Source organism: Schistocerca americana, chromosome 4, assembly GCF_021461395.2.
Source record: "Schistocerca americana isolate TAMUIC-IGC-003095 chromosome 4, iqSchAmer2.1, whole genome shotgun sequence".
In the NCBI taxonomy this organism is placed as follows: domain Eukaryota; kingdom Metazoa; phylum Arthropoda; class Insecta; order Orthoptera; family Acrididae; genus Schistocerca; species Schistocerca americana.
In genome coordinates, this window is record NC_060122.1 from 497,318,517 (window position 1) to 497,342,563 (window position 24,047).

The 24,047-nt window shown below is 39.4% G+C and overlaps 1 protein-coding gene across 2 annotated transcripts in view; it reads right to left on the bottom strand.

The window, feature by feature from the left end:
* The window catches only part of LOC124612972 (TP53-binding protein 1-like), a 282,018-nt gene that overhangs the window by 53,954 nt on the left and 204,017 nt on the right, over positions 1-24,047 (bottom strand). For both annotated transcript variants that reach the window (XM_047141501.1, XM_047141500.1), the window contains 2 exons: positions 20,606-20,828; positions 16,756-16,922 (listed from right to left, as the gene is read on the bottom strand). In XM_047141501.1, the coding sequence (XP_046997457.1) occupies positions 16,756-16,922; positions 20,606-20,828 (390 nt within the window). The remainder of the gene's footprint in view (positions 1-16,755; positions 16,923-20,605; positions 20,829-24,047) is intronic.

Consider the following 24,047-nt stretch of genomic DNA (forward strand, 5'->3'; position numbering starts at 1 on the left):
TGGAGATGAAAAAGATTTCCCTCCCCCCCCCCCCCCCCCCCCCCCCCACCAGTGTTACGCCAAAACTAAAATACATATATCGTTCTGCTGACATCACACACCACATTCATTTACATTATTGGGAGAAAAAATAAACATTTATGTTAAATCTGAAAAATTAATTTTCAGTCTGCAGCAGAGTGTGTGCTGGCAACTTAAAACAATGTGTGGGCCGGGGCCTCAGACCTGGGACCTTTGCCTTTGCGAACAAATGCTGTAATGATTGAGTTATCCAGGTATGACTCTACATCTAGATCTATACTTCACAAGCCATATAATGGTATGTGGCAGAGGGTACTTCTGATACCAATAACTGATGCTCCCTTCCCCATTCCACTTGTGAATCATGCATGAGAAGAACCGTTACATCCTTAGCTAAAAAGACAGGTCTTGTGAACAATACCGAGAATCAGTTAGAGTAAAGACGGAACTTTGGGTGTGGCAGAAGAAGCCACAAGGGCTACACGTGCTAGGCTACTGCTGCCGACTTGGGTGGCCTATTACGGAAAAGTCATGCACTTGGACTACAGGAGCTCAGGAGAGCGATTCGGGTGGCCTACAGAGATAACGGATAGCTTACTCGACAGAATTAATTATGTGTAGACCTTAGACAGTTAAGATAAAATATGTGACAGAATTAATGAAGCAAGGTGCTTAGGCATTAATTACAAGACCGAGAGGAGAGAGGGCCTTGCTGTGGAGGCTACAATACGTCACGAGAAGCCAATGGAAGCCTTAGGGCAAATTCAGTGGCCTTATATGGAAAGACTTCTTAACTGTTCCAGACAGTCTCTGAAAGATCACTTAAAATAACAAATTAATACAGCCACAATGTGATGCCTTAGATGCTATGACATTTCAGGGACTCGCGGAATCTAAAGACAAACGGGAACCAAATGGCAGGACTGGGCAGATGGAACAGAGATAGATAGTTACTGTCTCTTCTGTGAAAGAACTTGGCTTCAGCAAGGAGGCAACTCAGCTAGGAAGATTCAGAATAGACTTCAAGGTTAACTATTCTTTTTGAGTGCTTAATCTCCTCAATATGCTCCATCTCCTACATCCCCACCATGCAATTTACATCAGATTGTCAAGCCTCCCTTTTGACTCTGTTGGCTGACTGAATTCCTTGAAGCACAAACCCCTGTCGCTCAATCCCAGGCAAAACTCATTCACACCATAAACAAATGATTGTTGGTAAGCCTCTGAATTAGATCTAATTTCTTGAATTTTCTCTTCATGGTCATTTCGTCAGATGTATGTGGGAGGAAATAATATGCTGTTCATCTGTTCCCAGGAAGTGCTCAGTCAGTGATGCATAACGTCTCTCTTATAATGTCTGCCACTGGAGTTTGTCGAGCATCTCCTCTGTTACGTTCTCATGCTGACTAAACAAACCTGTGATGAAACATGACACTCTTCGTCAGATCTTCTCAATCTCCTCCATCAGTCCTACCTGTTATGTGACCAATACTGATGAAGAGGTCCCACAAAGTGGTTGAAAAAGCACCTTGTAAGCCACTTCCTTTGTGAATGAGTTACATTTCCTTAAGATTCTTCTGGTGAACCTCAGCCACGCATATGCTTTTCCTACTATTTGTTTTACGTGCTCATTCCACTTCAGGATGCTCTTGATAGTTACTTCTAGATATTTTATGGTGGATATTGTTTCCAGTAAGTTGTCATCAGTTGTTATTGTGCACTAGTGGACTTCTTTTCCTGTGCATGTGGAATACGTTACATTTACATTCAGGATCAACTGCCAGAGCCTGCACTATTCATTGATCCTCTGCAGATCATTCTGCACATTGAAATTGTCTTCTAGCATTGCTACTTTCTTATAAATAACGGCATCATCTGCAAAAAGCCTTAAAGAACTCCTGACACTTTCTAATCGAACATTTATGTACATTGTTAACAGCAATGGACCTATCACTTCCTTGGGATATTATTTTTACATCTGTTGATTTTGTTCCATTACAAGCGACTTGTCGAGTTCTATCTGTATCAAATGCTGCAGCAAATCTGGCCTGAAACTCATTACACTCATATAATTTTCACTGAAAAGTGCAGGACAGTGTCAAATGTCTTCCTGAAGTCAAGGAACATGGCATCAGCATGTGGTGGTGGTGGTGGTGGTGGTTAGTGTTTAACGTCCCGTCGACAACGAGGTCATTAGAGACGGAGCGCATGCTCGGGTTAGGGAAGGATTGGGAAGGAAATCGGCCGTCCCCTTTCAAAGGAACCATCCCGGCATTTGCCTGAAACGATTTAGGGAAATCACGGAAAACCTAAATCAGGATGGCTGGAGACGGGATTGAACCGTCGTCCTCCCGAATGCAAGTCCAGTGTGCTAACCACTGCGCCACCTCTCTCGGTGCATCAGCATGAGTGCTATTGTCTACATTGCTATGGATCTAATGGAGGAACAGAGCAAACTGAGTTTTGCAAGATCTTTGCTTGTGAAACACATGTTGATTTTTATAATGGAAATTTTCATTCTCCAAAAACTTCACAATTCTAGGGCAAAAAATATGTTCCATAATTCCACAACAGAGTGATATCAATGATATAGGCCTATAATTCCGTATGTGCATCTTTCGCACAACACTTCTTCAAAACGGGAATGACTGGTGCTTTTTCCAGTCACTAGGTACCATTTGTTGCTCCAGCCATATACAATAAACTGGTGCTGGAAGGGGAGCAAGTTCTTTCTCATAACCTTTTGTAAAATCTTACAGGCATCTCATCTGGTCCTGATGCCATTCCACTATTAAGTGATTATAGTTGTTTTTCCATTATCTGCCCTTTTGACAGTCATACAGTGATTGAAAGGAGGGACTGTGTTATAATCTTCTGCTGTGAAACAATTTTGGATAAATGATTTCAATATTTCGGCCTTTTCTCTGTTATCCTCCATTTTGGTGTCAGTACAGTCACTGAATGAATGAACAGATGAATTTGAACCGCTTACTGATTTTATGCAAGACCAAAATATGATGATTTTTACTAAGATTGGTCAACAAAATTTTATTTTCAGTCATTGAATGCTTCTCTCACTGTTCTCCTTATGCTCATTTTCACTTTGTTTAGCTTTCGTTTTGTCAACTAGGTTTTGACTCCTCTTTAGCCTGTGATGAAACTCTGTTTGTTTACACAGCAATTTTCTAACATGGCTATTAAACCATGGTGGGTCTTTCCCATTTCTTAACATCTTGTGAAGAACACGTTTGTCTAAGGCGCATTGAACAATGCTTTTTAATTTTTTCCATTTGGGCTCTACATTTTCATCCTCAGTAGTGAATATTAGATGCTGACTACTTAGATACTCTGCAATATGTATGCTGACACTCCTGTCGCATTTCCAAATTTCTTAACATTCCTTCTAAAACCTGTAGTAATAATTGCAATCACAGCCTTATTTTCACTGATACCTTCTTCTGTGTTAACTGATTCATTAAGATTGAGTCTGTTTATTGCTAGGATGTCTAAAACATCATTTCAAGAGGTGGTTCCCTGATTATCTGCTTGAAGTAATTTTCAGACAAGATATTCAGAATAATGTCACACAAATCTTTGTCTCTGGTACCAATTTGAATATCATGACTCTCGCAATCCATGCCTGGCAAGTTAAAGTCACCCCCTATCACAACAGCATCATCAGGAAAATTATTAACAATATTCTGCAAGTTCACTCTGAAGCGCTCTACCACTACAGCTCCTGAATCAGGAGGTCTATAAAAGCATCTGAGTACCATTTTCGACCAGCCTTTGATGCTTGTCTTCACCCAGATTAATTCACACTAGGAATCCGGAAAATTTGGTTAGATATTATCTAATTCCTTGCTGCAATAAATACACCATCAGCATTGGTCACTGACCTATCCTCATGATAAATATTCCAATCTGAACTTAGGATTTCATTGCTATTAACTTCCAGTTTCAAACAACTTTCTGTTTCTATTACTATTTGGGAATTATTATTTTCAATAAGCCATACTAATTCTTTAACCTTTCCTTGGATGTTCCTGCACATTAGTAATATCATGTTAATCTAATCTATATCTGATCTGCAAGGATGAGCATTCCCTGGGAACACTGTGGCTGATGGGACTTTGATTTTTGCAGGCAACTCATCTCTGATCCAACGGAGAGGGAGGATGTTCTGTCTTCAAAACCCACATGTGCATGCCGCATGTACTCTGCTACCCTAATAGCCGTGTTCTGTGTGTAGTGCACATATTAAGGGGAAACCTACAATTTTACATTTGATAGAAGACATTGTCTGCTCCAAACCAGATTTCTGCGATCGACCCTAGGTACGATGCTACAAATAGTTAAGTTAACCCACACACTGTGATGCTAGTTACCTCCACCAAATCAGGCATCCACCAAGAGAAACCAGGGATGATGTCAGAACCCAAGTGGCAGGATCACTCATGCTGACAGGTGCCACTATTTGCAGACAGGTGCACCCGATGTGCTCAAGACTAGGCAGGAAAAGAGGCTGCTGGCCCAACAGGAGAGGCATCCCATGCTGGCTCGGAAGTATTACCAGTACTGGGTAGCACCTCAGACCTGTTGGGGAGCCAGTAGAAGCCAGCTGGGCAGCCCTTTCCCTCTTTTGTCTTGTGACACAAGAACCCATTACTGGCTACCACTTACTCTCGAACGAGGACAGACTGGTCAGACATTGTGTATCGGAAGATGCAGTGACAACCATGTCACCCAGGGATTCCAACGACACCACAGGTGTCACAGGTCTCGACACTGGTGTCCCAATGCAGCTGCAGCTTTGAGCAGTAGCCTGAAGAATATCAACTGTGGCCAATGCAGCTTACAACTGTTTATGGACAGCAGTCAATTTTCCTTGTGTCTGCTTACAGCAAGCACAGTCTCTAGCCATTCATACTGTGTAAAGAACCTGAATAAGGTCTCAAAAAATACAAGCCAAGTGATAAAGGGTAACTTAGAAAGTACTAACAGATCCCTGCAAAAGAGAAAATTACCTGCCTACGATGTTACTGAGGTTGGAATGTACGCAAAATACATAGAGAAGAATAAACAAAGAGTAAAATCTGGTCTGCAGAGTTCTCCCTATAGCCTGAGACAGCAAGCTCTTAAAAAAGAAAAATATTTCTCTACTGAAAATCAACAAGTACTCACACCTGACTCCCCTCCCCCACACAGCTTTACTTCTGTCAGTATCTCATCTCCTACCTTCCAAACTACTGTGAAGTATTGTTACTGAAGGATGTAATGCTGTAAGGGTAGGTCGTGAGTCGTGCTGGGATATCTCAGTCTATCAAGCACTGTCCATCGAGCACTTGCCCTTGAAAAGTAAAGATCCCAGGCTTTAGTCCTAGTCTGGCATATCGTTTGAACTATGTTAATCCCATTAAATTTACCCAGTTACAGAAAAATAGCTTTGTAATCATACATTTAAGAGTTTTATAAAACAAAATAAAGTTATTTTCTGAGACGTGTCACTAATCCATCAATATTTCATTATAGTGTGAAAACAGCAATCTGGAGTCAAGTTGGCTTCAGCATAACTGCAGACAGTTGATAATGTCTGTGTTTACTGCTGGGATGGAAAGTTGCTTTTCTACTATTCCCCCCTCAAAACCTTGCTGGTTTCATCAACGAAAACTCATTCTGCCACATTGATACTGACATCTTCAAATTCTTAACTTGAACTCAAAGTAATATTTTTATTCACTGATGTCATAGTCCTTGATACTTTTGCCCAACAAACCATACCAATGTTTTGGAAATATCCATAATGCTATGCAGTAATTAATTGGCCTACTTTCTTAGAATGGGACTATAAATGCAAATATGAAATATGAAACTTTAGTTTCACAAACATGTAAATCAACATGTCATCTACCATGTCTGCTTCTATCGGCAATAACAGCACACAATACACGATATCACGCAAACATCACTGTTGTCATATTTTATTCAATATGATTTCTACTTTTGTGAATGTAGTGATAGCCTGATCTCGAGAACAGCTTGAGGTCTTGGTTAGACTGAAAGGCAATAATTTGATTGAGTGTTGACAAAGCTAATGAACACAATTCCAAAAGAGGCAGTAGTGTGTCATATAGCAGTAACGTTCTAGGAATGTTTAAACTCAAGGCAGGAAAATGCAGACAACTGTAGCTGAAGTTTAGAACAATAGTTGACCAAGCACTGTAAATATGTGTACCAAATAGAACAGTTGATGATGGGTGGTATCCTCCATGATATACAGTTTCTGTAAATAAGTACCTAAAGGAGCAGCAAGTAGTGCACAACAGATTAAAAGAAAGCATAAGAGTATCAATAGATGATAAATGAAACGTTAAACACTATCAAAAGACAACGGGTGAAGCTTTTAAAGACTTCTGCATCAGAATCTGATTGAAAATGTCTCACAAAATGCAAAACATTCTGGTAATGTATAAATGTTGTCAGCAGCACCTAAGTTAACACCCAGGTGCCCTTGGATGACACAAGAACTGAAACAGCAAAAGTGATGAACCCTGTTTTCAAATTCCTTTACAAAGGTAGATACAGGAGTATTGTTAAAGCTTAATTCTCACACCACTGCAAAGTTGAGTGACATAACATTTAGTGTCAGTGATATTGAGAAACAGCTGAAATCACTGAATTTAAACAAAGCTCCAGGGCCAAATAAAAATTCCTATCAGATTCTATGCAGAATTTGTGGTTTAATTAGCTGCTCTTTGATCCATAAGATACTATAGATACCCTGAACAAAAAAACTGCTCCAAGTACTTTGATGAAAACACAGCTCACACCCATCTGTAAGAAGGGTAGCGGAAGTGATTCACAAAATTATCAGCCAACATCTTTGACATTTATTTGATGTCAAATCTTGGAATACATTCTGAGCTCCCACATAATGAGATAGAACAAACAGAATGAGGTCCTGCATGCCAAACAGTATGGCTTCTGTAAACTTATCAAAAGAAATTTGTGACTAGATTGAGGATTTTTTAGCAGGGACAGCACAGATGCTATCTTGGTTGAAGACCCACATAATCTATAGAAGTAACTTCAGACATGCCGCAGGGAAGTGTGCTGTGACCCTTGCTGTTCCTGTTGCATATTAATGATCTCGCAGACAATATAAATAGTAAGCTCAGACTTTGCAGTTATCTATAATGATGCACTGTCTGAAAAAGCTGCACACACATTCAATCACACCTTGCTAAAATTTCAAACGGATGCAAAGACTGATAACTGGCTTTAAACCTTCAGAAATGTAAAATTATGCATTTCACAAAATGGAAAAAACATGCTGCCCTATGACTGCATTATCATGGGTCACAAGTGGAATCAGCCAACTCATAAAAAACCCTGGCAGCCTGAATTTGTAGGGAGATGAAATGGAATGATAACATTTGCTGAATTGTAGGTAAAGCAAACAGCAGGCTTTGGTTTACTGGTGGGATGCACGGAAAAATTGAATCAGTCTACAAATTGCTTACAAAACACTCGAGCAAACCATTCTGGACTACTGTTCATCCATGTGGAATATACAGAAGGTCAGCACACATGGTCTTGAGCTTGTCTGATGCAGAGAGGTGTGTCACTGGAAAATTTTGGAAGATAGACACCAACTATCCTTTGAACGTTTCTTACAAAGTTTCAGTAATGAGCATTCAGTGAGGAATTTAGTAATATGCTACAATTCCCTATATGTTGCTGTTTGCTGCTGTAGTTACTCTGTCGACAAGTATATACTAATTACAGTGCACATAAAGGCATTAAAACCATCATCCTTCCTGCACTCCACATGGGAATGTATCAGAGAAAGTAACATACCTACCCAGTTATAAGGCCAGGCTTTATCCCAATCTATCATTCGGAACACACAGGGTGGTCATCTTATAGTCATAGATTAAACTGCTGCTGCTGAGATTAACATTTTTACATTGTTTCATTGAGTATGCAGGAGTCGCCTTACTTTTAGACATGAAACGTTGGCTACTGAGGTCTCGTGCAGATTTATTTTGAAGAATTCAGAAAGGCAGGCTGGGCAAGTGATAGTCACCTTCGAATAGGCTCAAAATTTCATGACATGCCAACGTGCTAGGAACAGTTTTTTACATTGCTTGAACAATCATGTGACATTTGACTCGTGCAGCACTAGTCCAAGGAGTAAGCGATAAACAATGAACTAGGCACCATAACAATCTATTGCTCTGCTTAAAATTTGACAATCTTATGAAACATGGGACGAAACAGGACCAAATTCTGTCATATTACAAACTCTTGTTGTATTTAAACAAGTTTGCACTATAAGTTCTCCTACACGCACGGATATTGTGTACAAACATTTTGCTGCTTTTTAAGTAAACGTAATGTCCTCGAAAAAACATTACTTGATTCTGAACGTAGATCAATACTTTGATTAGAAGAGGCTGTAATGATTTACTGTGTGGATTGCAAATGAGAAGTCTGGTTGCTGTTGAAATAATAGATTACCATGTAAAAATGTTACCAGCTTTTAATCAGATTTAGAGCATGATGCTGACATTCGGATGAAACAAGAAGGAAAATTTATCATGAATGAATTGTCTAACAAATGAAATAAATCATATTAAATTGACTGTAATGGTTGTCGCGAAAATAAATTACAGCAGCAACACCCATTGTGGAGATAGCACCAACACACACCAGTAGATGGCAGCACAAGCGCAAGTTTGAGAATTGGACTGAATCATGACTACGACCTTTTATTTATATTCAGCAGCTGCTGTTACATATGACTTGCAGCAAGAAAATATTGCAGTCTGTGTCCCACAGTTGTTCAAGCATAGCACACAGCACTATGAAAGGGTTGAAGGGCGAACAGTGACACCAGCTTGTCTGAGAACTAGATGAATGCAGAAGTGAAGTAGTGAGCAGGCAGCAAATTATGCCATGTCGCCAACCGTGGGAATTTATACCACGTACTTTGTTTTCCTACCCCCATGAACCATGGACCTTGCCGTTGGTGGGGAGGCTTGTGTGCCTCAGCGATACAGATGGCCGTACCGTAGGTGCAACCACAATGGGGGGGGGGGGGGGGGGTATCTTTTGAGAGGCCAGAAAAACGTGTGGTTCCTGAAGAGGGGCAGCAGCCTTTCCAGTAGTTGCAGGGGCAACAATCTGGTTGACTGACTGATCTGGCCTTGCAAAACTAACCAAAACGGCCTTGCTGTGCTGGTACTGCGAACGGCTGAAAGCAAGGGGAAACTACAGCTGTAATTTTTCCCGAGGGCATGCAGCTTTACTGTATGGTTAAATGATGATGGCGTTGTCTTGGGTAAAATATTCCGGAGGTAAAATAGTCCCCCATTCCGATCTCCGGTCGGGGACTACTCAAGAGGACGTCGTTATCAGGAGAAAGAAAACTGGCGTTCTACGGATCGGAGTGTGGAATGTCAGATCCCTTAATTGGGCAGGTAGGTTAGAAAATTTAAAAAGGGAAATGGATAGGTTGAAGTTAGATATAGTGGGAATTAGTGAAGTTCGATGGCAGGAGGAACAAGACTTTTGGTCAGGTGAATACAGGGTTATAAATACAAAATCAAATAGGGGTAATGCAGGAGTAGGTTTAATAATGAATAAAAAAATAGGAGTGCGGGTAAGCTACTACCAACAGCATACTGAACGCATTATTGTTGCCAAGATCGACACGAAGCCCATGCCTACTACAGTAGTACAAGTTTATATGCCAACTAGCTCTGCAGGTGATGAAGAAATTGATGAAATGTATGATGAGATAAAAGAAATTATTCAGGTAGTGAAGGGAGACGAAAATTTAATAGTCATGGGTGACTGGAATTCGAGAATAGGGTAAGGGAGAGAAGAAAACAGTAGGTGAATATGAATTGGGGGTAAGAAATGAAAGAGGAAGCCGCCTGGTAGAATTTTGCACAGAGCATAACTTAATCATAGCTAACACTTGGCTCAAGAATCATGAAGGAAGGTTGTACACATGGAAGAACCCTGGAGATACTAGAAGGTTTCAGATAGCTTATATAATGGTAAGACAGAGATTTAGGAACCACGTTTTAAACTGTAAGACATTTCCAGGGGCAGATGTGGACTCTGACCACAATCTATTGGTTATGAACAGTAGATTAAAACTGAAGAACTGCAAAAAGGTGGGAATTTAAGGAGATGGGACCTGGATAAACTGAAAGAACCAGAGGTTGTACAGAGTTTCAGGGAGAGCATAAGGGAACAACTGACAGGAATGGGGGAAAGAAATACAGTAGAAGAAGAATGGGTAGCTCTGAGGGATGAAGTAGTGAAGGCAGCAGAGGATAAAGTAGGTAAAAAGATGAGGGCTGGTAGAAATCCTTGGGTAACAGAAGAAATATTGAATTTAATTGATGAAAGGAGAAAATATAAAAACACAGTAAATGAAGCAGGCAAAAGGGAATACAAATGTCTCAAAAACGAGATCGATAGGAAGTGCAAAATGGCTAAGCAGGGATGGCTACAGGACAAATGTAAGGATGTACAGGCTTATCTCACTAGGGGTAAGATAGATACTGCCTACAGGAATACTGAAGAGACCTTTGGAGAAAAGAGAGCCACTTGTATGAATATCAAGAGCTCAGATGGAAACCCAGTTCTAAGCAAAGAAGGGAAAGCAGAAAGGTGGAAGGAGTATATAGAGGGTCTATACAAGAGCGATGTACTTGAGGAGAATATTATGGAAATAGAAGAGGATGTAGATGAAGATGAAATGGGAGATACGCGACTGCGTGAAGAGTTTGACAGAGCACTGAAAGACCTGAGTCGAAACAAGGTCCCGGGAGTAGACAACATTCCATTGGAACTACTGATGGCCTTACGAGAGCCAGTCCTAACAAAACCCTACCATCTGGTGAGCAAGATGTATGAGACAGGCGAAATACCCTCAGACTTCAAGAAGAATATAATAATTCCAATCCCAAAGAAAGCAGGTTTTGACAGATGTGAAAATTACCAAACTATCACAAACTATCAGTTTAATAAGTCACAGCTTCAAAATACTAACATGAATTCTTTATAGACGAATGGAAAAACTGGTAGAAGCCGACCTCGGCGAAGATCAGTTTGGATTCCGCAGAAATGTTGGAACACGAGAGGCAATACTGACCCTACGACTTATCTTAGAAGCTAGATTAAGGAAAGGCAAACCTACATTTCTAGCATATGTAGACTTAGAGAAAGCTTTTGACAATGTTGATTGGAATACTCTCTTTCAAATTCTAAAGGTGGCAAGGGTAAAATACAGGGAGCGAAAGGCTATTTACAATTTGTACAGAAACCAGATGGCAGTTGTAAAGAGTCGAGGTGCATGAAAGGGAAGCAGCGGTTGGGAAGGAAGTGAGACAGGGTTGTAGCCGTCCCCGATGTTATTCAATCTGTATATTGAGCAAGCAGTAAAGGAAACAAAAGAAAAATTCGGAGCAGGTATTAAAATCCATGGAGAAGAAATAAAAACTTTGAGGTTCGCCGATGACATTGTAATTCTGTCAGACACAGCAAAGGACTTGGAAGAGCAGTTGAACGGAATGGACAGTGTCTTGAAAGGAGGATATAAGATGAACATCGACAAAAGCAAAACGAGGATAATGGAATGTAGTCGAATTAAGTCGGGTGATGCTGAGGGAATTAGATTAGGAAATGAGACGCTTAAAGGAGTTTTACTGTTTGGGGAGCAAAATAACTGATGATGGTCGAAGTAGAGAGTATATAAAATGTAGACTGGCAATGGCAAGGAAAGCGTTTCTGAAGAAGAGACATTTGTTAACATCAAGTATAGATTTAAGTGTCAGGAAGTCGTTTCTGAAAGTATTTGTATGGAGTGTAGCCATGTATGGAAATGAAACATGGACGATAAATAGTTTGGACAAGAAGAGAATAGAAGCTTTCGAAATGTGGTGCTACAGAAGAATGCTGAAGATTAGATGGGTAGATCACATAACTAATGAGGACGTATTGAATAGGGTTTGTGGCACAACTTGACAAGAAGAAGGGACCGGTTGGTAGGACATGTTCTGAGGCATCAAGGGATCACAAATTTAGCATTGGAGGGCAGCATGAAGGGTAAAAATCGTAGAGGGAGACCAAGAGATGAATACACTAAGCAGATTCAGAAGGATGTAGGTTGCAGTAAGTACTGGGAGATGAAGAAGCTTCCACAGGATAGAGTAGCATGGAGAGCTGCATCAAACCAGTCTCAGGACTGAAGACAACAACAACAACAACAACAACTTTGGTTTTTTAGGAACATCTACCACATTTAAATCACAGTTTGCCTTAATCCATTTGTAGCCCAAATTGAACTGACTTTAAAATTGGACAAATGCTCAACTCAACAGTGGTGTACTTATGTGCTTGTGATGCAATGTTGTCAATGCTCACCATGATGTATGACAGGAATGAAAGGGGGTGTGTCAATTGCTGGTTCTATGCAGGCAATGAAAAAGCAGTGGGCAGACAATATGTTTGGAAGAAAAAAATATTGGAACATTCTCACATCAGCACAGTAGCGAAATCCGACATATATTTGACTATAAATGTCATATTAAAGCAACCTAATTCTACGACTGATTGCTCTTCTATCTAACCCAAAAACAGTTGTGTTCTCGTGTCCCACAGCAGCCACAACCTCAGAAATCATGTCATATTCAGAAGAAACAGCCAAATACTTGCAACAACAAAGACAGAAATTTCACAGCTGTGCTATGGCGACGACGATGATATTGATGATTAAAAATAGTGGTATCACAGATGACAGGAGTGAAAAATGTAGATTTATTTTTGTTTATTTTAGTTCTCCTTATATTATCAAAATGCAGACAATCAATAAACTGCATAAATTTAGAATAGGTACAACGTTAACTTTTTAGGCAGATACTTTATGTCAGTAAAACAGTTTGTAATTTTGGTTACTCAGAATACAGTATGCTACAAATAAATTTTTCTCAGAAGCCTCTTCAAAAAAAGGGGTCATCTTATACTTGGGTAAAAACAATATGCAATGTGAGGAATTGTGGAATATACCCTCAGCCACACACATCACAGATGTTTGCAAGTATAGATGTAGATTTAAATTTTTCTGTCTATCATATGTGACAACAGTGATGTTTGTATGATGTCATGTATCCCATGCTGTGATTAACTAATAGCAGCAGGTACCATGTTAATCTACATTTTTGCAATTATCAAGTGCTATATGTACAGGTTCTCATATTTATACCTATTTGCTATGGAAATGTCCAATTTAATTAGTGCATAACACTAAAGATCGCTCCACAATGCATCATTCTTGGTACAATTTGTTGTGAAGAAGAGTCAGAAAACGTAATAACAGCAAATAATAAAACTGATATTGGGATAGAGTTTTGTTGGAAGTAGTGTATTTCCATCTGATACAACATCTAGCGCAAAAAATTCTTAACAAGGGAAATGAATTGTTATTTAAGGTTATAGGCACATCGCAGCTTTGAGAAAGAAAGTTCAAGATCCAATTTCAACATCAAATAACTATCAGCTATTGAGAAACTGCAGAAAGAATGAGTTTGGGACTAAGTGTACATGGTGGCAGCCAGTCAAGGAATATTTTAGGGAATTGGTTTAAAAAATTTATTTAAAAGGCAGTTCTGTCCAGTTACAGCTGCTGACAAGAGATGCCTTGAGTCCTCTGCTGAAACTGCTAGTGAATTCACGCCACTGGTTTTAGCCAATAGCGTGTGTGAGATACTGATCACGTGTGTGGACACTGGAGTGGTCTGCGGTGCAGAACACAGTTGCTTCTCTCTCTTGTAATCCAGACTTCGAGCAGAACAAAACGTTTTTTTGGAAGGCAGAGCCTCTGGCTCTGCTTTTCACACCCGGCCACCAACGTAATTTAACATGGACCGCTTCCCCTTCCACTGCCCATTTCAATTAATTGTTCGACCTCCTACACTGGCCTAAACCTGGTAACTTCCAACCCTAGGCGCGCCCCTTGTACACCGTACATTGAAATACATCCTCTTTATTGTGCCTAATTTGCTGTTTTGTCATTTAACGGCAGCCCTGGATGCCCACTCTCTAATCCTGACAGCTCGACCACCTGCACCCTGTCGTCACGAAGTATATGTAACAATTGCCTCCACCCTTTCCCAAACCTTGTATACATTTACAAAAGCCAACATGAGACAGAATGAAAGATGAGACGAGATGTCAGGATAAGAGAAGAGATACGTAGCATAGGAAGAGAGAGGAAAGAAACTGCAGTTGATTAAGCATAGCTGGATGGCAATTGCGAAGTGCGTCTGGACAGTCAGTTACCATCTGTTGTGTGCTGCTGCTGTGGCACAAGGAGATATATCCAAAACACAGAAACAGACATAAAAGATTTGTTGCATTACGAAAACTAGTCTGTAAACCATGAGTGACATTTAACTTTAGACAATTACAGACTTGAATGTAAAGTTGTACTGGAATATAAGAGGAATGTTCTTTTGGCAACATTTAAGTTATATCACCTGGGAAAGCTCAAGAAATCTGTTTATATGGTAACATGGAGGTCTACTTGTGAGATATGAACAGTGACAACAAAGTTGAGTTGTAAACAAGCTTTCTGAACTAATTCACTTGTGATTAATAGCTAGACAAACCCATTGACATTGTCCATAATGACACTAATGAAATTCTCTTTCTGCAATCTCTGTCACATATAGCATCTCACACCATCCTCTATTCACCCTGCACACAAATGTAGCTCCCGCAGTGCTCCAGCATCCATGTGCTATCATTTTGGACACAATATTACTCTGATGTCTATTCACCCTCCACTCTTTACTCATATTTAGGTCATTAGACATGATGTCCGTCAAAGACCCTTGAAGTAATGATCAAATTCCTATACCAAGAAAATATGTTCTTCCCTTAGAATTGCTTTACCTTTGATAACTGTAGTTACTTGGATATCAGAACCAGTGATACAATCCTAGATGAGATATATGGTATTTACCTGATTATAAGACCGAGTCTTTCCTCAAATCCGTCATTCGCAAAATACAGTGTTATCTTACAGTTGCGAACTAAACTACTGCTGCTGAAGTCAAACTTTTACACTGTGTAACAGACTCATATATGGGTCTGTCACAAAATCGCTCACACTAGTGTTCGTACTCGTGATGCTGGTTCAATCGTGGAAAATGTCCAATTTGACTACAATTTGTTTTAATAGACTTTTATTTAATGTATTTAATTCATTCTCTCACAGAGATTTGGTTCATCCTTTTTTTTCCCCCTACTACTAATTCTTTTCCAACTCCTACAACAGTTATGTGGGCAACGAGCACTACATTAGTAATGTGTGTATAAGCTGAGAATTTGGATTTGATGGGAGTCATGCTAGGGTAGTTCAAGCAACTACAATGATCACTGTGCCCGGATGGCTTAGTGGTCACAGCATCAGTCTAATACGCAGGAGACCCAAGTGTGAATCCTGGTCTAGCACATATTTTCAACTTTCCCCATTGATTTAAATCAATGGCCCCCATTGATTTAAATCAATGACCACTCACAGCCAATGTCTGTAATCCCTTTGTGTCTTAATTTTCAGAAATCGCTTTATTTTTAATCTAATATACCAACCAGACCTCTGCCAATTAGTTTAACAACATCTACCTATGGGAAGACTTCTTTCACATACATCCCCTCTTGAAACCAAAAGATCAGTTAAAAACACTTTTGTGGCATTTCAATAGAAAACACTGCCTCTTCCTGTAATTGTGCTTATCCCATTGAAGATGTGTCTCAACCTAATTGGTAACATATCCAACATTTTTAAATAGCTAGAAATTTTGCAGTAGAAGATACGAAACAACAATATGCTAACTTCTACATCTACATACATACTCCACAAGTCAGCGTATAGTGTTTGTCAGAGGGTAGCCTGTACCACTACTAGTCATTTCCTTTCCTGTTCCACTTGCAAAAAGAGCAAGGGAAAATGACTGCTTATAAGCCTCCTTGTGAGTCCTGATTTTATAAAAACTGTTTCCTTCAAGAAAGTGCAAAGTATCTGTGAAATGATACAAACAAATTCAAAATACAGTGAAAAAAATCAAACGCATGATAACCTTTTTCCGTCATACAGAGTGCATTTGCCCACCTTGAATTTGTATCACAAGGTATCACAGATAACCAGAATTAAGAACTAAAACAACTGTGTGAAACAAGGCAGTAAAAACAGTTCATATTATGAAATACACAGGATGAGTTCATCTCCACCACAATCCTCCCAGTCTCACAGCACTGAAATGAAGCCGTTTATAGACAAAACAAAAATGACCACAGTTTCATATGCTTCCTACTCACCAGATTATCCCTCTGTTTCCAAAAATGAAAAGGGATCCAAAATCCTTTTTATGACACAAATAACTTTTTTAAAAAAAAAAAGACAACACAAAAGCAACATCTGCAAAACTAAACACGGTGGTCTTAACTAACACTTTCTTAAAAATTACAATTGGTCAGTTGATTCAGAATAGCATGTAGTCCAAACATCTAGCAGGAAAATCTGTCACTGCTGTCCTTCTGTCAGCAGGAAATAACTCTTACTATAAATCTCTCCTGGAGCAAGACAACTTGTCATTTCCTGAATTTTACTTGAATATAACTAACACAGAGAGATATTTTTTTATTACTCACTCAAATCAACATCAGCCAAACGACCCGGTGTGCTCGGTGCAGGCAACGTCACAGTGGCTCCTTCAAGCAACAATCGTGCTTGATCCTCAGTAAGAAAAATGTCACGTCGTGGCACAATTACTTCCCTATCATCTAACTCGACGCCATACTGTTCTTCATTATCCTGACTGAAGCAGGAATTCACTTATTAATTTTACTGCCTCTCTGACAGAACATCTGATTAACATATAGTTACATGACACATACCGTAAAATATTTTAGCTCAGGGAAGAATGAAGTGCACAACCATAAAACTCCCAAACAATTTCATGAAATGTATTTACATACAAATTAATGTGATTTTTACTTGACAAATTATGTACCATAACTGAGTCCTTAAACAGCAGTAAGTAAATAAAAACACATCATACATGACCAGCAATATGTAACTAATTTAGATCCAAATGACTTTTCCTAACTCACTAAATACAGACAAACACACACGCGCACACGCGCGCACGCACACACACACACACACACACACACACACACACACACACACACACACACACACACACACAAAGAGTACTGTATTTTACGAACAATAGGATACAACTTAACTTTTTTTTAAAATTACATTTTTCCCATTTTTATTATTGCACTGCAAAGCCAGACTAAAAAAATTCTTAGTTTATAAAACCAAATTTATCTTCAAAATCCCTGAAATCATCATCTGAACATTCTTCTTCTTCCTCTTCCTCTTCGTCATCATCATTGTCCTCTCCATATATAAAATGGTTTACACTGCCATCAAAAGCATTACTTATGTCAAACTTCTTGAAAGATTTAACAATAACGTCTTCTCTCACTCTGTACCGTGACTGTTTTATCTACTGACACACTTGTTTGATTGTAGGTTATTTAAGGCTCCCCTTGGTGTGAATTTATGATGGGTTTCATCTACCATCCATTTGTTCCATTCCTCTCGCATATACACTTTTAATGGTTTATTTATCAAGACATCAAGAGGTTGCAATTGTGACATACTGGTAAGTCCTCCCAGAATAGCAGCAAGCTGTGTTTTCCCCTGTCACAATTTCTCTTTTACAGAATTTTTGTATGACTACTAAACTGATCTAGCACAAGAAGAGAACGCTTCTTCAATAAAGTACATTCCCTTTCTCTACCACACCATGTTAATCCATAATTTCACACCAGCTTCATCCGTCAAAAACTGGTCATATATGCAAACAACAACAGAAGGTTTTGGCATTGTTTTGCACTTGGAAATGATCATTGGATTAAATTTAGTACCATTAGCACAACATGAAAGAACAATGGTGTAGTGCATTTTTTCATGTTCACATGTTTTCACTTGTTTATGGCAACAGATCTGTTACTTGGTACATCAAATGTCAGAGGAATTTCGTCCACCTTTGCTATTTGGCTTAGTTCCACACTGGCTTTCTTCTGATGTTGAATAATAAAGTGATGGAAATATTTTTTTTTCCCACACTCTTCTTGTGGCATTTTCTGAGATATTTTGATTTTGGTTCCCATGTTAAGTCCACGACGCTTAAACAAGCCTGTAGCACCAACCAACTCCACTGTTTAAGTCTGTTACGTTTCACTGTAGCACTAGCTTATGAGCATGCATTTGAATCATTTCTATATTAATTCCAATGCCATTCCTAGCTTTGGCCGTTTTGCATTCAATGCTCTATTTACACATTTAGTCTTCATCATTTTTTCAGTTCTACTTTACTATCCCGACAAACGCAATTGGTTTTTTCTGTTGGTGTAGGGCCGAAATGCCACTCAGCTACTCTGTTTCCATGTTCTTCTTCTGTATATGCTATTACTTTCAATTTACAGTCTGCATCATATGAATACATTTTATTTTTTTCCATTACGGCAACTTGCCACTAACAAAATTACTATACTGTTACGGATAACACAAATCACTTTGGACCGTAGACTGCAATGATGCATCATAGGTTAGACAGTGTTCCGAGTTTGTGATGGTGGGGCAGGAAGGAGACAGTGTTAGCAAGCTTATGGATACCCGCAACTCATCTTCATAGCACTGGTGCACTGCTGCTGACTGTTGAATACAATGTTGCTAGATAGAGATAGGTTTCCCACAGCATTGAATATATGACCATTTTTACGACTGGTAGGAATTTTAAATCAAACCCCGGACACTTTTATATTAATTATGAGTATAAGAGGCACCTGAATTTCAGAGGCAATTTTCTGAAGAAAGAAAGAGCATCTTTAGTCTGTAAAATACAGTGTATATTCATCAAAACAAAATAACAAAAAAAAACATTTAAAGGGAGATGGGAAAGAATTTGCTATTAATAAAGTGACAAGAGGCAAGTACATTATTTCTGTGAAGACTAAATTAATGTACAGTCGAGTCCGATTATATGATTCTCTTGCGAAGTTTTTTTATGAAAATTGTTTATGTAGTTACACTGGAGACTTATAAGACCAAGCTATACATAAAACATGTGTTATATATTTTTCACCTAAGGTGAGAAAGGTGATTTCATTTGCTGTAGTTTGGACTTTTGTCAAGCTACTATTTCATGTCTTCTTCTATCTTTTTCAAACAAATCTCTTTGCTATGGAGTTCAAATGAAGCTCAGCTGAGTGGTTATGCAATTAAGCAGCAGGGCTTTCAATCTTCTGCCACAGCATCTCAAATACAGCACTTGGATTTACGTCTGTGACCTTCGAGGTACATGTCAAATTTAATATTAACACAATGAAAGGTCTGTCTCCCAGTCAGTACACAATTTTTCACTATAATGTGCTGGAACATTTTGTAATATAGCCCAGGTTAATACTGGAGTTACCTGAGGTAACTAATAGACAGGACTTCTCATTAAGCCAATATTGGGACAGTCTATATCAACATTTTCTATCTTCCCTACTGCCCAACTCTTTTTAGTGTTCATTAATTGGATTATTAATTAAAAAATAAATTTCTTGCTATTACTGTATTTTGGTTTATATTAATGTACTACATATTTTTACTCTTGAAGTCCTTTGCAGTCTCTGCCAATAACATTATAATTCTGTTAAACCTCCCTGAACTTAATACTTTTTCCAAATTTCTCACTGGTTTCCAATACAGCTTGTTCAGTGTACTGACTAACATTAGGGATAGATTACAATCTGGTCTCATCCCCTTCTCAACTACTGTCTCCCTTTCATATCCTTGGCTCTTGTAACTGCAGTCTGGTTTTTAGAGATAACTCTTTGCTCCCTACATTTTATCCTTGCTACCTTCAGAATTCCAGTGTATTCCAGTCAACATTGTCAAAAGCTATCACCAAAGCTGAAAATGCTATAAACTTAGGTTTGCCTTTCTTTACCTGATCTACTAACGTAAGTCATAGGATTAGTATAGCCTAAAATGTTCCTAAACTTCTCCAGAACCTCAACTGACCTTCCCCAATGTCAGATTTTATCATTTTCCCCCCATCCTTTCACAAATAATTTGGGTCAGTATTTTGCAAACACGAGTTATTAAACTGACAACTCAGTAATATTCACTCCTGTCAGCACCTACCATCATTGGAATTGGAATTATTTCATTCTTCTTGACGTCTGGGGGTATTTAACCTGTCTCACCTATGAGAAACTTGTATACTAGCTTTGTCATGGCCGGCTCTTCTGAGGATTTCAGTAAATATGAGTGAATATTATCTACTCCAGGACATTTGTTATGACTTAGATTTTGTAGTGCTTTATCAAATTCTTCTCACAGTAAATAATTTGAAAAATATTTCCAAGTGATGCTAACAATAATAATAATAATAATAATAATAATAATAATATGAAGATAATGATGACTTACACAAACAAGGCTGAAACAATCCCATCTGCACATGACCCATCAGGTAGTGTAGCATAAACAAGTGTTCCCTTGGTTAGTGTTTCTACAGGAATCACAAAATCCTCTTTAACTGTTTTGACTGAACCATCATCAAACGCTACTAGCCACCGGCCATCTCGTTGTTTCTCTGACAACTTTGCAGAGTAGTACCTTTTATCAGTCCATCGAGCGAAGGCACTAACACCTGAAATTGCATAAAGATCATAAAATAAACCTAATACAACATTCCATGAAGCATAAATCACTGTTTTCTTAAATAGTAAGAGGACTTAGTGAATAGTTCATGATGCACAAATATCTACTTTTGATTGTTACAATGAGAACAGCACAAAAGCGGACAAATATTTTCCTAAATAATCAGAAAAAATATTTCCAGCCAACTGCAGGGAAAACTATAAGAGAATGTATGGATGTTGGGCACTCTATAAATTCTTGTGGGGAAAAAAAGACATGCAATGTACTACATATGTACTTAAATCAAATAACACTTAATTGTGTAAAAGAATTTTATGCCTTTCTATAAGTAATAATAATACCAAACAACCATTAAATTATAGAAAAAGCTTGAGGAGTTAAAAAATAAAATTATTGTAGCATAAAATAAGTGGTGGTTATGTGTAAGAGGGGGCTGAATGTCACTGAAAAGCTGTGTTATCCCCCAGTGGAAAGTCCAGAATGGAATACAGCAACATTATGAGGAGGACAGGTTGCGACTCAACACACAGAGTGGGCGTTGAATCACGGACAGGTACAATGAAAGGACTGCTAAATATATAAGCTTTGGACAAAAAGTTCTTCATCGGAAATAGAAGACGTGCACAGATTCATACAAGCACAACATGCACGCATGTGCAGACGCACACATACACACACATGGATACACACACACGGCCACTGTCTTCGACTGATATGGACCACGACTGGAAAGGCAACTGTCTCTGTCATGAGATACGATCTGTTGTGGGTGGAAGGGGTAAGGAGGAGTCACAGGGTGAGAAGGAGAAGGGATAGCAGGTTAGAAGTGGGAGGAAGATGATGTGCTGCCTGAGAGAAAGTGCACGGGCGTGGTGGGGGTGGAATAAGGAGATAAGGCTAATAGGCCCAGAGACAGGAGACTGTTTGGGGGAAGGGGGGGGGGAGGATGCAAAAGGTAGGGGGCAAGGGAGAGAAGGGGAAAAAACTAGCAGTCACATTAGCAGAACAGGTGTGTTGCTGGAGTGGGAACAGGAAAGGGAATAAGTAGGTGGAGGACAGGACCTATCAAAGGTTGAGGCAGGGGAATGAAGGATATGTTGTAGGAAGAGTTCCCACCTGTGCAGTTCAGAAAAGCAGATGATGGTAGGAAGGATTCAGATGGTGCAGGTTGTGTAGCAGTCAGTGAAATGAAGCACATCATGTTGGGCAGCGTGTTCAGCAACTGGGTGGTCCAGCTGCCTCTTGGCCCCAATTTGTCGGTTGCCATACATACGGACATGCAGCTTGTTCAATGTCATGTCCATGCAGAAAGCAGCACAGTCGCTGCAGGTTAGTTTGTAGATCATATGGCAGCTTTTACAGACTGCCTGCTTTTGGTGGGATAAAAGATGCCTGTGCATAACTGAGTAGGTGATGGTGGGACGATGTATGGGAGAGGTCTTGCATCTAGTCTATTGCAGTGACATGAGCCACGAGACAATGGGTTGGGAGCACGCATGGAGTAGAGAATAACAAGGATATTGTGCAGGTTCGATGGGTGGCACAATACCACTGCAGGAAGGGTGAGGAGGATAGTGGGTACAATATTTCTCATTTCATGGCACAATGAGAGACAGTTGAAATCCTGGTGGAGATTCGTTATTCAGTTGCTCCAGTCCTGGGTGGCATTGAGTCATGAACCATCCTTTTGTGGTTGAACAGTGAGTATGTAAGAAGTGGTAGGTGACTGGAGAGACAGGACACGAGACGTCAATTTCAGAACTCTTGGCATATTTGGAGAGGGTCTGCTTGTCACTACAGATGTGACGAACACTAGTTGTACCCAACAGCACCCCACACCATAAGGCCTCTAGTTGGTGCTATATGTTTTGTGAGAATGCAATCACTGCAATGCTGATACCAGTCTGTGGCAAACTAAAATGCAGCTATCATTGTCAAGCAAATAGAATCTGGATTCATCAGAAAACACTATTTCATGCCTTTCTTGTTGTCCCCAGTGACATCATTCCATATACCACTGCCGTCTAGCATGTTTCTGCACATTCATCAAAGGTGGACAGAGAAATGGATGGTGCACACATAACCCATGTCATATTAAATGGCAACAGACTGACACCCCTGATAGTGTATGATCTGTTACACTATTGTGCCAGAGCCAAGGAGGATGCAGATCTGTCCTGCAATGCCATGTGGATGAGATGTCAGCCTTCTTGAGGGGTGGTCTGGGTGGTGCAATCTGACACATCTCATCGTATTCTATGGCGTTCTGTAAACCATTATGCACACACCTGTTGCACTGTCGAAACACTTCGTCCCACATGAACAGCAATTTCCCACACTGCTGTATCAGGTCCTCCTCTTTTCAACCACTGATCTGATAGTACGGTTCGCGCATATATCTGCGAGGCATCCTGCATGTCTGCTCAAGTCACACTGATCCATTACCTTTGGTGTAGAGTGACAATGAGAGCTGCAGCTACACTTTATCGATAGGTGGTGTTGAATCGTGTTAGCGATGTTGACCTTGAATCCATGGGCCAACATGGTTCAAATGCTAAACATTTCTGCAGAAAATACTAATGTACATGTCCTTTGAATATCCTGTCTCCAGTCATCCAAGGTGTCTTTTTCTGAACGTGAGTGTATATTACTATACAAAGACAAGTCGTCGTGTAATGTTCTTACCATAAATCTCAAAGAGTACTTGGCCAATTTACTTCAAATTTTTACACGATATTCTAATAAACATTCGGACAGACATAGGCTATATTTTTCTTAAAAACAATAATGAACATGTTTCCTTTTAAAACCAACAACAAGAAAGAAAATACTAAGCTGTAAAAATATGAGGTTTACCTATGACAGCAGAGCACTTAAAGCATCGGACAAGTTGTTTCTCCCATATATATTCTTCTCCTTATATATAATTTTAAACAAAAATTGTATAAACAAATATGAGCTTTTTTTTACCCTCTCAATTGGTTCTAACATAAAACTGGAAGTTGTATTTACAACTTATCCGCTTATGATTAGAATACTGCTATGGAATCTGAAGAGTCCGAAACTTTGAAATGTTGTAGGTTCGCACATTAAAACTATGCAAAATGCTGTCATTTAAGCTACTGTCTGCACAGACCCAGCACTTGGAGAGGTCTCTCACCCCATATACCAATGATCCTAATCGAGTTATTGTAAGAGACTTCAGTGC